This window comes from Alexandromys fortis, unplaced genomic scaffold (assembly GCF_014885135.2).
Source record: "Alexandromys fortis isolate MF-2015 unplaced genomic scaffold, M_Fortis_MF-2015_v1.1 scaffold_58, whole genome shotgun sequence".
Lineage (NCBI taxonomy): Eukaryota > Metazoa > Chordata > Mammalia > Rodentia > Cricetidae > Alexandromys > Alexandromys fortis.
In genome coordinates, this window is record NW_026067940.1 from 7,058,604 (window position 1) to 7,073,493 (window position 14,890).

General features: G+C 45.2%; 1 protein-coding gene and 1 long non-coding RNA gene across 3 annotated transcripts in view; one reads left to right on the plus strand and one right to left on the minus strand.

Moving 5' to 3' along the window:
- Positions 1-7,456, minus strand: part of Pm20d1 (peptidase M20 domain containing 1) — a 28,962-nt gene extending 21,506 nt beyond the window's left edge. For both annotated transcript variants that reach the window (XM_050147712.1, XM_050147713.1), the window contains exons 1-3: positions 7,257-7,456; positions 3,785-3,871; positions 442-674 (exon numbers count right to left, since the gene is read on the minus strand). In XM_050147712.1, the coding sequence (XP_050003669.1) occupies positions 442-674; positions 3,785-3,871; positions 7,257-7,425 (489 nt within the window). In that variant the 5' untranslated portion in view covers positions 7,426-7,456. The remainder of the gene's footprint in view (positions 1-441; positions 675-3,784; positions 3,872-7,256) is intronic.
- Positions 7,457-7,616: 160 nt separating this feature from the next.
- The window catches only part of LOC126505112 (uncharacterized), a 47,457-nt gene continuing 40,183 nt past the window's right edge, over positions 7,617-14,890 (plus strand). The window contains exons 1-2 of the long non-coding RNA XR_007592815.1: positions 7,617-7,715; positions 8,591-8,664. This is a non-coding gene — a long non-coding RNA (uncharacterized lncRNA). The remainder of the gene's footprint in view (positions 7,716-8,590; positions 8,665-14,890) is intronic.

The window sequence follows — 14,890 nt, forward strand, 5'->3', positions numbered from 1 at the left end:
GCCACCTGAAAGGTCCCTGTGCAGCAGCGGGTTATCTACCCCCAGTTCCTCCGTGGTTGAGAAATCAAGGCCCAGAAAATGAAGAAATGAAGTGGAAAAACTGATAGCTACCATTTAGGCCTTCTACAGCCAATTTATTCTCTCTCTCTCTCTCTCTCTCTCTCTCTCTCTCTCTCTCTGTCGCTCTCTCTCTGAGACAGGGTTTCTCTATGTAGTCCTGGCTGCCCTGGAACTTGCTCTACAGGAAAGGCTGGCCTTGAACTCAGAGATTTGCCTGTCTCTGCATTCTTAGTGCTGAGATGAAAGGCATGGGCCACCACTGCCCAGCTCCAGCCAATTCTTTTAACCATAACCTCCTCCTTCTCCTAGAGTCATCCAAATTCTCCCACCCTGGAGCAACTTTTGGACTCTAAGGAAGTTATTAAGCATAGCACTTCAGACCATCACAGAGTTCTTGTTGTCCAGTGTGCCCCGGCCATGGATGAAGCCATCACGCTCCAGGCCTGAGAACGGGGGCACCTCCCATCCTTCTTCAGGGGCTGGAACCACGTCAAAGTGAGCCATCAGCATGTAGGGCTGCAGACTGGGGTCCGAGCCTTGCACAGTAAGCAGGTGGCTGTATGTTCCCACGACTTCGTGTCGGATCAGGCTGCTGTGGAACACTGTCGGGAACACTTGAGGCAAAGGAAAGGGATGAGAAGTGGTGAGATTGCCAGGGCCATAGTCTCCTTCCGTTTCCCTCCCAATTTCTTGCTCCCAAATCCTTTTCTTTCTTTCTTTTTTGAATATGAATTCTCCTTACAGATATAAATCCTGATCTATTTAGTTTCTGAAATTCCTCTTCCGTGTGTGTGTGTGTGTGTGTGTGTGTGTGTGTGTGTGTGTGTATACACATTATCATTCCCTCCAGGATCAAAGCCCTCCTATTTTAATGTGCTATTTAAAATTGTACCATTAAATATTGGAGCTGGAGATAGGGCTCAGAAGTTAACAGTATTAATTGCTCTTGCAGAGGACCCGAATTCAATTTATAGCACCCATATGGTGACCCACAATCATCTGTAACCCCCGTTCCAAGGAAATCTGATGCCCTCTCCTGGCCTCTGAGGGAACTGTCTACTTAGTGCATAGACAAACAAGCAGGGGAAACCACCACACCCTCTCTCGCTAGCTTTCTCTCTCTTACACACACACACACACACACACACACACACACACACACACACACAATGGGTAATAGCTCAAGATCTGGCTCATTCTAGCCAAACATATTGACACCTTTATAGATGAGGGTTGTGTTAAAATCTGAATGCAATAGTTGCTAATATCCAAATTATTCAGAGGAAAAGATAACCACTATCTATTTGAAAAGTTCTAGGGTATTTCCTTTGAAGAAAACACCATGGGCATGTACCTGCAGGAGGCTGAGGAAGGAGGGCCTGAATTGGAGGCTATTAGGTCACACAGAGACGGATACACACAAATATCTAGTTAGAGCTACTGTCGCTGTGATGAAACGCTAAGAGCAAAGCAACTGGAGGAGGAAAGGGTTAATCTGACTTACACTCTCACATCTGTGGAATTTGAAATTTGACTTTCACTGTCCATCACTGAAGGAAGTCAGGATAATAACTCTAGCAGGGCAGGAACCTGGAGGCAGAGGCAGATGCAGAGGCCATGGGGGGAGCTGCTTACTGGCTTGCTCAGCCTGCTTTCTTTTCTTTTTACTCTATTTTTATTCATTCTTCATGTCTTTCATGTCATGTTTCCAAATCCCACCCATCTCCCTCCTCCCCTCTCGTCATGGAGGCTGCAGTGTGACACACACTGAGTCAAGCAATAAAACCTTTAGCTATAGTTTTTTTTTTTTAAGTTTTTCAAGACTGGATTTCTCTGTCTAACAGCTCTGGCTATCTTGGAACTAGCTCTATAAACCAGGCTGGCCTTGAACTCACAGAGATCCGCCTGCCTCTGCCTCCCAGGTACCAGGATTAAAGGCAAGGCACGTGCTACCTTCACCACCTACAGACATTTTCTCAATTGAGTTTCTCTCCTCTCACATATGTTAGCTTGGGTCAAACTAATGTTAAACTATTCAGGATGTAAGATTTTCTTTCCTTTTCTTTTTTGAGGCATGCTTTCACCATGTAGTCTAGGAACCCATGATCCTCCAGCCTCAGTATTCCAAATTCTCGGATTATAGGTGTGAGTCACCATGTCTATATATTTTCAGTCAAAGGTTGGTTGAACCCATACGTGAAATCCTTGGACACAGAGAGCTGTGTTTAATATATTATGTTTACTTTTTAAAGTATATGTGTGTTTTGGCTGATTGTATGTTGGTGTGCCTGCCACATGTGTAAACCTGAGCCTGGAGCTCATGGAGAGAGGAAGAGGGAGTTGGATCCTCTGAAACTGGAAGTGCAGATGGTTGTGAGTCACCATGCGGATGCCGGGAATTGAACTCAGCAAGTATTCTTGAACTACTGAGACATCTTTCCAGCTCCTGTACTTTGTTTTAATTGACCACCCGTGAAGTGATGAATATTTGGGATTTTCCATTCGAGGCTATTATATATTTATAAAATATATATAAATACATAATGCTGCCATGAAGAAAGAAAACAGTGTTTTCACTATTTGTATTTTGTGGAGATAAGTCTCTGTGTCTGGTCATACTTCTGTATGTGGGAGTGGATGTTCTCAGGGCGGATTACTCACATTACTGGCAGACCTCAATACAGGTGGTCTAGCTAATCGCCCCTGGACTGTCTGGGAAGAATGCACTTACTCCTTTGTGTAATCTAAATACACACCACACACACACACACACACACACACACACCACAGCAAAAAAAAAACCTGAAGAAGAGTGTGTTTCAGTCTGTCACCAGATTATTTAGTTTACTGTCACTGTATATGTTTAGTTCTCTGAATTGTTTTAATTTGGGGGAGAGAGAGAGAGAGACATAGAGAGAGACAGACTTGGGATCGCATCCAGGGTCTTGCAAATCCTAGGCAAACACTCTACCATGGAGCTCCATCACCAGGCCCCTAGCTTATTCTCCCTCTCGTCCCCTCCCTTCTTTGATAATGACTTCTTGCCTGACCTCTCGTTTGGTGACAATGTTTTAGTCCCAGATCCATTTGTCCCAGCATGTTAGAGACGGAACTACTTGATGCTCCTAAGCTGGCTTCTCCCACCTCTGACATCTTGAAGGGGGGTGGCTTCCCTAGTCTCCATTAGATTTTTTTTATTTTTCACTTTAAGATTCTAACATCCTCTCAATCCACTCTTCCCAGCTCTGGGCTCCCTGGTCACAGGGATGAAGGAAGGGGGAGGAGCTAGGATAGGTCAAGAATGTTGGCTGCCCAGAGGCTTAAGAGTGTGTTAGAAATCAGTGTAAATGAGCCCACTAGGTGGAGTGTCTTGAAAGCTGGATGAATGGCTGCGCGGGAGTAGGAGCGGGAGGTGCTGGGACAGAGTTCTAGACATCTGCACACGAGAAGGAATCCCTTGTTTTACCTACTAATGTCTAGATCAGACAGATACTATTTAGAGAACTACAGCAGTTCTCAGTTCTTCAAAGGCGAATCTACAGCCCTCACTTCATCCTCTACTGTGTAACTTTCAGTCTCCCTTTTATACATTCTATGTACAAAGTAAAAAGCACCCCCCATGTGACTATCTTCTATTAGTGACAAAATGTATTTTCCTATCACTTTGTCAAGGACACAGTCTCTAGTGACTCTCTGTCACTCTTTCCCTCAGTTTGCAACTGACCTTTGCGCATGTATTCTCCAAACTCAGCGAGGGCTGTGGTGTTGGATTCCTCATGGCTGAAAGACACCGTGGGAATCTGGATGGCACCTGTCAACAGAGATGGAGGATTCAAGTTGATAGAGGTTGGATGTTTCTAGTAAAAATCTGAAACCATCAGGTGTGGTAGCACACGCCTTTAAAGCCAGCACTCTGCCAGGCAGAGGCAGGTGGATCTCTAAATTCAAGGCCAGCCTGGTCTACAGAACTAGTTCTAGGGTAGCCAGGACTACATGTGGAAACTCTGTCTTGAAAACAAATAAAACCTGAAACCATAGTCGAATGTAGCGGTGCACACCTGTAATCCCAGTAGGCTGGGACAGCAGAACATGTCTCTATAGAACACGCACACAAACACACACACACACACACACACACACACACACACACACAAAAGAAATTCAAAATTTTGAGGGTCAACATGCCATCAAGAAAATTTTGACAGATTCAACACAATGCCCAGCAAAATTCCAGCAAAATTCTTCAAAGACCTTGAAAGAACGGTATTCAACTTCATATGAAAAAACAAAAAAATCCAGGATAGCCAAAACAGTACTGTACAATAAAAGAACTGCCGGAGGCATCACAATCCCTGACTTCAAATTCTACTACAGAGCTACAGTACTCAAAACAGCCTGGTATTGGCATAAGAACAGACAGGAGAACCAATGGAACCGAATAGAAGACCCGGATACCAATCCACACATCTTCAAACACCTGATCTTCAATAAAGAAGCAAAAAATATCAAATGGAGGGCTGGAGAGATGGCTCTGAGGGTAAGAACACTGATTGTTCTTCCAGAGGTCCTGAGTTCAATTCCCAGAAACCACATGGTGGCTCACAACCATCTGTAAAGAAATCTGGTGTCCTCTTCTGGCCTGTAGGCACACATGCAGACAGAACACTGTAAACAAAATAAATAATTCTTTAAAAAATATCAAGTGGAAAAAAGAAAGCATATTTAACAAGTGGTGCTGGCATAACTGAATATCAACATGTAGAAGAATGAAAATAGATCCAGATCTATCACCATGCAAAAAACTCAAGTCCAAATGGATCAAATACCTTACTTAACATAAAGCCAACCACACTGAACCTTATAGAAGAGAAAGTGGGAAGTACACTTGAACACATTGGCACAGGGAACCACTTCCTAAATAGAACCCCAGTAGCACAGACACTGAGAGAAACAATTAATAAATGGGACCTCCTGAAACTGAAAAGCTTCTGTAAAGCAAAGGACATGGTCAACAAGACAAAAAGACAGCCTACAGAATGGGAAAAGATCTTCACAAACCCCACATCAGACAGAGGGCTGATCTCCAAAATATACAAAGAACTCAAGAAATTGGACACTAAAAGATCACATAATCAAATAAAAAATGGAGTACAGACCTAAACAGAGAACTCTCAAAAGAGGAATCTAAAATGGCTGAAAGACACTTAAGGGAATGTTCAACATCCTTAGTCATCAGAGAAATGCAAATCAAAACAACTCTGAGATTCCATCTTACACCTGTAAGAATGGCCAAGATAAAAAACACTGATGACAACTTATGCTGGAGAGGTTGTGGGGAAAAGGAAACACTCCTGCATTGCTGGTGGGAATGCAAACTGGTACAACCCCTTTGGATGTCAGTGTGGCGATTTCTTAGAAAATTAGGAAACAACCTTTCTCAATACCACTTTGAGGTATATATCCAAAGGATGCTCAATCGTGCCACAAGGACATATGCTCAACTATGTTCATAGCAGCTTTGTCTGTCATAGCCAGAACCTGGAAACAACCTAAATGCCCCTTGATCGAAGAATAGATAAGGAAAATGTGGTACATTTACATAATGGAGTACTACATAGCAGAAAAAATAATGACAGCTTGAATTTTGCAGGAAAATGGATGGAGCTAGAAAACATTATTTTGAGTGAGGTAACCCAGACACAGAAAGACAATTATCACATGTACTCACTCATAGGTGGTTTTTAAACATAAAGCAAAGAAAGCCAGCCTACAAACCACAATCCCAGAGAACTTAGACAACAATGCGGACACTAAGAGAGATATACATAGATATAATCTACATGGGACGTAGAAAGTAGAAAAAGACAAGATCTCCTGAGTAAATTGGGAGCATGGGGACCTTGGGGGGAGGATTGAAAAGGGAGGGGAGAAGCAGGGAGGGGAGCAGAGAAAAATGTAGAGCTCAATAGATATCAATAAAAAAGTATATATAAGGGGGCTGGAGAGATGGCTCAGAGGTTAAGAGAACTGACTACTGTTCCGGAGGTCCTGAGTTCTATCCCCAGCAACTACATGATGGCTCACACCCATCTATAATGAGATCTGGTGCCCAGAACACTACATACATAATAAATAAATTAAAAAAAGTATATATAAAAGGAAAATTTTGGATTTTAAATCACTTAAGTTTTGTCTGAAAGACACAGTCACCTCTAGCTAAGGATGAACTCTATCACACCACAGCTTACTACCCAGATGGGGAAGCTTAAGTCCAAAAAGATTAAATTGCCCCACTGAGAGCAGATCCAACATCTGAACTTCGATCCTTTGCATCTTGTTAAGGAGTTCTATGCCATGATGCTATGAGGTCTTGGTAAGCTTTTGTTTTCTTCTGTGCACAGGGACTCTGCCACAGTCCACCAGTTTGCAAAGGGCTATTGGCACGATGGGAAAGCTCTTCCCAGGCCACTCCAGGTCACTCCAGGATAAGCACAATTCATCTCCCACGTGGGTGCTAGCATTTGGTCTCTGTGTCGGCCTGCACATGTTTGCGTAGGCAGTTTTTGTTAATTCACTATCTAATGAACGGAAAAGAGGAGTTGAGCCCAGTGGTCACAAAGCATTACGTGAGCCGCCCACATAAATGCTCCCCTTTCCTCCTGAAAGGCACAGGCCAATGAGTTGGCTGCCTTGTTAGGTTCCTCGTATTAGGGGGCAACTAGATACATATTAAACGCCGGGAACAATGCATTCCCCCTCAGCGTCAGCGAGTCCCACGGATTCTTAAAGGTTGCTATCCAGAGCCCAGTCCTTGCAGGAGCCCTGGGGAAGATCATTTAACAAAGCAAATCACTTTTAAGATACCTCGGAGACTTAACAAACATGATACCTTTCAGAGGTCGAAAGTGCTACAAACCACTTGTCTGAGGAAGGCAAGGGTAGGGTGGGTGCGGGCTATGCCCAGCGGAGAGAAGCTGGAGCCTCCAGGCTAGGTAAGGGGACACTGACGCGAGGGGCGTGCCAGACCCGTGCACCGTGTGAATGGACGTATGCGGGAACGCTGACCGGGCCAGCCTGCGGTGTGGCGGGTGGAACTCTAGCCTAAGCAGCGGTCGGTCCCTCTGCCAAGGGAGACAGTCCCGGGATGACTGGGAACTGAGGGACCCACGTCTGAGCCCAAGGGGGCGGAGGTTCACCTTTCAGCGCCTCTTTTATAGCGACGCGCTCCTCCTCGCTGAACTGGGAAGGGATCCGCGAGGCTCCCCAAATTTCCCTGCTGCTAGGACCGGTGGATCCAGAGACGGTGGCGAGAAAAAGCAGGAGTGCGGCTACCAGGGCCCGCACGCTCACACACTGCCCAGCCATGTCTCTCCCGAGGCCTCGCCAGTCAGGCCAGAGTTTGGACCTAAAAGTCCAACCTGACTCGCCGCTGACCAATCACCGCTTGGTCTGGACGGCAGCCAACCAATCAACAGAAGGGCTCCGCCCCTGCTCCACATGGCCTTTAGGGGTGTGTGGTTTCCCACGGTAGGCGGGAGTAGAGTCAGGAAGCAAACTGAAGCGATACTGCGCTCTAGGCAAAGGTTAGATCACGGCTCTTGATCTTCTGCTTGGAGATACTGTGAGTCTTCTGTGTGTGAGAGCAAACCAGTTCAGTGAGTGTGTAAACCAGGTTTATTAGACCTCAGTCTCTCTGGAGTATGTTTAGATTTAGATTTTGACTCCTAGTTCCTAGGTTCTGTGGAGGAACTCGGTGGTTTCCGGCTTTAATTTCATCAAAAACTGCCACAGGATGGCTATTAACGGATAGTGTTTTGACATACCTGTTTGGGACAGTTTGCTCCTGTTTAGGAACCTTGCTGGAACTGTTTTTGAACCGTTTTCTTAGCATAGCTGTATACAATAATGTGCTAACAATGGAACCTACCTGTAGTTGGAGATGTGACCTTGTTTCTCCTTGTTCTGCCCAGATCAAGGAGCCCCCCCCCCCCCCCCCCCAACTAGGAAACCGAGCCCTGTACAGAAAAGCAAAGAGCCTTTATTCTTGCACAAGTTTGCAAACTCAGTCTCTCCGTGTGTCTAACGTGATAGGAGTGAGATCCCTGAGCTCAGAGTTGGGCTTTTATAGTAGCAAAGGTGGGGGTGAGGGATTGCTAAGGTTCAGGACCCCTAATTGGCTGACGTTTGTCTAGGGGTGTCCTGGTGAAAAGGGAAGGTGTGTGCTGGCAGGTGATCTTATCTACAAAGGTTAGATCGTTAGGAATTTCCATTGGATGGTCTGTTCCTGGGTGGTGCCTGGGTAGTCTCAGTTTGTGGTTTTTATGGGAACCAGGTGTTACCTCAGGGCAAACTACTGAGACTCAGGCCTCTTTTGAGCTTGTGGTGGCTGGGTCCTACACTCCTCAAGGGTTAATCCCCTCAACAGGCCCCTTCCCCACAACTTTGAATTTAAGCTTTCCTGCCCTGGGGTCTTCCTTTAAACCTCTCCAGCTCCTGTGTGTGTGTGATGGTTCTTAAATTCTCTTTTTAGTGACAACAAGAACCCCAGAGGAGATACGAATTTCCCAGGTTTGATGTCTCTGCTGGCACTCTTAAATTTTTCTGGTAACAACTCTTTCCTTCTTTTTAATTCTTAATTGAAACCAGGTGGTGGTGGTGGAGCACGCCTTACATCCCAGCACTCAGGAGGCAGAGACAGGAGGATCTCTGAGTTTGAGGCCAGCCTGGTCTACAAGTTCCAGGGCAGGCTCCAAAGCTACAGAGAAACTTTGTCTCGAAAAACAAAAACCAAAAACAAAAAATAATTCTTAATTGACAGAAAAAAATGAAACCCCATCCTGTGCCCCTAGATAGCAGCATATAGGCATCATTATGGCATTTTATACATGTATATAATGGATCCTGATCAAATGTATTCCCGACCTCTGTCTCCCTCTCAGCCCCCACTGATCACCTTGTTGTCCCAACTAGTTTGCCTCTGGTGTGTGTGTGTGTGTGTGTGTGTGTGTGTGTGTGTGTGTGATCCAGTGAGTTTAATTAAAGCTACTCAAGGAGCATGGGCAAATTACCAGTGAATACCACCTGAAGAAAATTTCTGTTCCTTTCCTAGCAATATTGACAGCTTATAACTTCCCAAGAAGTGGGGATCCTGCATGAATCCCTTCCCCCTCCATGACAGGATGCGTGTCACCCAGTTCCTGTGCAGGCAGTCTGGTCCAGAGTGCAAAGGCCGTGTGTTGCCGGGAAGCCAGCATTCCATAGCACACCTCCCTTCCCCCAGCTCTTATGTCCATCTCCATAGACACATTTCTTACGGGTGTGTATTGTACTTTGAACATAAATATCTTCTCTCCGTTACTCTCTACCCTCTATTTTCTTGTTTCTCTGTTCCATTGATCCCCATAATTTCCCTAGACAATCCCAGTTCTTTCATTTAGTCTATACATACATGATTTTATGAGACCATACGAAATGTAGGAACCACAAATGAGAAATATATTTATATTTCTGAGCTTGGCTTAATTTGCTCAATATAATTACCTCCGGTGTTAATCTCACTACGACCACAATTCAAAGCCAAATTTGAAGCAAGTTTTAATTAAATCCTGGCCCAGGCAGATGCACTCTGGCCAAGTCCATACCAAAGTTGCCAGGAAATGGCCCAGAATCAAGTATGGCACGGGTTTAAGAAGGAAAACCTATATTCATTGCATTTCCCCTCAGGCCCAATCAAGGGCAAACATACATCCTGGTGGACATCTAGTCTACGTCCAATCAGAGGCAAGCACACATCCTGATGGACATCAAACCTACATCCAATCAGGGGCAAACATACATCCTAAAGTACTTCCTGCCTGTGAACCTCCTGCTCGCGAGTGATCAAGCACATTTGACGCAGAGGATTCGAACAAATTTGTTTTTGAGGGAGTGAAAACCTTGTGGCTTGTTATCTCCCATAAACAATAGTCTCCAGCCTTTCAGGAACTGCCCTTCCTTGGGCAAGGGGCTTGCAGAGCAGAGGCAAGTTTCGCGGATCTCTAAGGCATAGATAGTAATTCAAACTTAAAATGTAGCTTTGGCTCTCACACCAGGTGCATCCATTTTCCCACTGTGTGTATACGTCACACTTTTCACCCGTTCCTATGCTGTTGGACATCTAGGGTCCATCACTTGTGAAGGTTGCTGTGATGGGCACCGCTGAGCAGGTGCCCATGTCCTCTGTTGATTTGCTGTCTTCCAGGTGACAGTACTCAGGATGGTATAGCTAGGTGATGGAGGAGTTTATTTCTAGTTGTTTGTTTATTATCAAGCCTGGAGGGTCCCAGCCCTGAGGGGGGGAAGCAGTTGCAGGGTCCCACCCCTAATCTAGAAGCTCTTTGCAACTGATCCCTGCTGGCAAAGGGAAAGCCAGGGTTTGTTTTTTTTTTCCCCCCTATGGAGTGATCCAGGACAGGCCCCAGGCCCAGAAAGTTAGCCAACATAAAGTAAACTTGATGCTTCTCTTGGTGTTTATTTTGGGGGGCATTTCTTTGTTTGAATGTTTTTTATGTTTGCTTCTTTCAATTTTCATTTTTGTGGGATTTTTTGTTTTTGTTTGGAGACAGGGTGTCTCTTCATATCCCTGACTGGCCTTGACCTCACAGAGATCTACCTACCTCTATCCCCTGAGTGCTGGGGATTAAAGATGTGTGCCACCATGCCTAGATCTTTTGGGAGAAAGGGGTGGTATGGAAACTCACAGCAGTAGAAACTCCTTGGAATCTAAGAGGGTGACCCTAGCAAAGATTCCAAGGAATGGGAGATGCAGAGCCCAAACTGGCCATCTTCTGTCACCAGGCAAGGCTTCCATGGTGGGCCTGGATATCAACCCAGCCACAAAATCTTTGATGTATTATTAGTCCTGCCTGCAAGATGTGCTGGGATAATGGTGGTGCAGATCTGGTGGGAGTGTTCAGCCAATGACTGGTCTAACTTGAGGCCTATATCATGAGTGGGAGCCCATGCCTGACACTGCTTGGAGAGTCAGGAATCAGAGGCTGGATAGCCTAGACACCTAGGATAGAACCAAACATGACTAGTAAAAAAAAGTCAATGAAATGATTCCTAATAATTATTCTGTTATAGATCGGAGCCTAGCATCATTGTCATCAGAGAGGCTTTATTCAGGAACCCATGGGAGCAGAAACAGAGACCCACAGCCAACACTAGGCAGAGCTCCAGGATCCAAGCAGAAGAGGGGGAGGAAGGATTGTAGGAACCAGAGGGATCAAGGACAGCATGAGAACAGGGCCCAAAAGGATCAACTAAGCAGGGCTCATAGAGACTCACGAGGCTGATTGACTGCTAGGTTTTCTGCAAATATGTTTGACAGTGTAGCCTGGCATTCCTGTGGAACTCCTAACAGTGGGAGGGGGTGTGTCTCTGACTCTGTTGCCTGCTCTCAGGACCCTCTTCCTCCTGCTGGGTTGACTTGTCCAGTCTTCATATTAGGGTTTGTGCCTAGTCTTTTGTTATGCCATGTTCAATTGATATCCCTCAGAGGCCCGCTCTTTCCTGAAGGGAAATGGAGGAGGAGTGGAGCTGGGGGAGAGGAGCTGGGGGAATTAGGAGGAGTAGAGGGAGAGAAACTTCAGTCGGGATGTAACACATGGGAGAAGAATAAATTATAAAAAAAGAAAAAAAAACTCAGAAAAATTAACAGAGAGATAGAGCATAAAGTTGAATGGGTAGAGAGGTAGAAGGGAATTGGGGAGGGGTTGAGGGAGGGGAAGGAACATGACCAGAATATAAAAATATATTGTATAAAAATTAAAATAAAAATTAGATTTGTTTATTTTATGTGTTTTAGTGTTTTTCCTACATGCATGTGTAACAGTCTTACAAATCTTGAGATGAGTTTTATATCTTTAGGCAGTTCAATGGAACCAATAATCTGAAGTTTTGGGCTGTTCTGCTTTGCTCTCTTTTCTCTGTCACAAGATCAGGTGATTCTCCTGACATAGGACAGAGAGGAAACTTTAGATATGCATGCTTGGGTCTAGAGAAGAGAGAGCCATAACCCACCTCCAGAGCCAGCTTTCCAATAAAGTAAAACAGCATAAAATAACTTTAATATTCTCCACACCCAAGAGATATTTGACCTTCTGCCAGACTGAGTCCAGTGACCAGAAAAGCCCAGAGATAAGAAATTCTGAATGGTCAGGACCACTGAAGCAGCCATGGCAAGTGGCTTCAGTGGTGGCAAAGGTAGCAAAACAAATACCAATAAACACAGAACACAGAAAGCTCATGCACCCTAAGGAGGCCAGCCAGAGACAAAACTCATACATTGAACTGGGCCTGACCGATTTCCAACTCATCTCCTCATATTCAAGCAACCAGGGCCAGGCTGGCGGTGCCATGTCTCAGTATTTTGCTCTGGGTGGGAGAGTATTAGGTCTCGTTAGAGCCCTCCTCATCCCAGATCTGGATCTCAGCAGAACAAGAAAGTTACTATGACGACCAGGGGAGGCCTCCATAGGCACCTGCTGCTTTTCTCAGCTTGGCAGTTCACTCTGATAGTCTGAGAAACCAAAAACACGGCCTGGAGCCTTGGTATGTCTCAAGTGCGCACCTCCTGAGGTGGCCCTTGAGCTCAGAGTCCTGGAGCGAAGATCTAGCTTTAGAATTTGGGTGGGTCGTCTGATCTTGCTGGGGGCCTCCAGAAAATGCTACTACCACTGGGCAAGAATAAGACCACTGCCACAATTTTTGAGCCAAATTTGAAGCAAGCTTTATCAAATATTGGCCAGGATGGTGGACACCGGCCAAGTTCGTACCTGAGATTACCAAAGTATGGGATTCAGGAACTTATAAAGGCAAAACCCACAAGGCTTTTGTCCAGCCAGGGGCAAGTGTACACCCTGACATGCCTCCTGCCTATTCTGATAAAACACATATACTTGGTGCAATTGTTGCAACCAAGCTTGTTATAGAAGTGAAGACACAGGACTTGTTATCTTACGTGAACAGCTCCCAGCATTCCAAGAGTTATCTGTCCTTGGGTAAATGAGGCTTACAGGGTAGAGGCACTTTTATTTTATAGATCTCTTAAGCACAGCAATTTAAGTGTAAAACATAGCTTTAGCCAACACATGTCCACACTGTATGTACTACCTGCCCATCAGTGACTCCAGGGTACTTTCACTTGTCTGATTGACTGTGGTGGTGGTGCAATACTTGAACAATGTCAGGAGCCATTTCTCCCAAAAAGTATTGCAGGGACCATTGTCCTGGGGATGTGCAGAGAGCCCCACACCCCACCTGTATTGAGAACTGTTTGTTGGCAGAGCCCACCCCACACCCAACTATCTTGAGAGCTATCTGTTAGCAGAACCTGCCCCACATTCCAACTATCTAGAGAACTGTTTGTGGTTGGAATCACAAAAGGAACGATTCTGCTTGCCTAGAGAACACTAGGTGTGTCGACTCGAGACTTGATTGTGACCATCTCTGCAAGATCCCTTCCTGCCCTGGCCATGCCCCTGCCCCCATCCCAACCCAAATTCCTCATCCAGGGGCTATATAAGCCACAACCATGAAGCTATTAAATGGAGGCTTTGACAACAGATCTTGCTTGGCCTCATTCTTCTTTCCCACCCATGTCTTTTCAGATAGCGCCTCTTCAGGACCCTGGAATAACTGACCTGACAGGCGGGTTACAAACCTAGAATAACTGACCCGCTGGGAGGTTACAGAACAAGAGAGCACTTACTTTACTTAATAATGGCCGCAAAAGGCAAGGATAGTGATGCTGGCAATTCACACCACACACACACACTCTCTCTCAGTCAGTCATATGCAAGCACACATCAGCTGGGCATATAGTTTGGTGGTAGAGCACTTGTTTAGCATGTGACCCTAGGTACTGTTCCCACCATCTACATACAATCATCATGAAAGTAACACGTGTTGTTATACTGTTCTCACATACTCTTTGCTTTTGTTGATCCTCCCCCATACTCCTCTCCTCCATCTCCCTTGGAAATTAAATTCTTATCATAATGTGATTATTTTTCAGTAATTCTCCCCCTGCCTTTTAAAAGTTATCACTGTGTAGCCTAGGATTGGCATCAAATTCAAGATCCTCCTGCGTTGGTCTCCAGAATGCTGGGATTATAAGTGTGTACCACCATGCCACCAAGGTTTCAAAGAATAGCCCCATTCCTTCAAAGCTAATTTGTCTGATATGAATACAGCTATCCCATGTGTTTGGTTAGTATTCATCTTGCCCAGGGATGGCACCACTGTGATGTGGGCCAGGCCCTCCCACATCAATCACCAACCAAGACAATGCCCTCCTGACAACGGCCACAGACCAGTCTGATGGAGGCAATTCTTCACTTGAGGACTCCTCTACCAAGATTACTTGTTGCAAGGACTTTCCTCTAAGATGCTTCATAAAAAATGTTATGGGTATCTATAGAGTGAGAGAGAAATGAGAATGAAATAATAAAATGAGCAAAATATTAACAATTGAACAAGGATGAAGAGGGTGTGGTGTCTCTTGTATTGTTTTTGGTTTTGCAACTTTTTTCATTTTTTTTCCTATTAGAAAATTAAAAACACAGCTGCCTTTAAAAATTGTTCAAGGAAGTCTGAGAAGTGGGAGGAAATCGTGATTTTGTTATGCCATTCAACTTTAGAGTCTGGTGATCTTCCTGTCAGTGCGTATGAGCCAGTTTCTGTAGCTGGCCTCCTCTGGCAGCATGCCTAGAGAGATTGTATCTGAGAGGGGAGCCATGGTCTTCAAAGGGATCCATTCAGTTTAGCATAGTAGCTGGACCTCTTC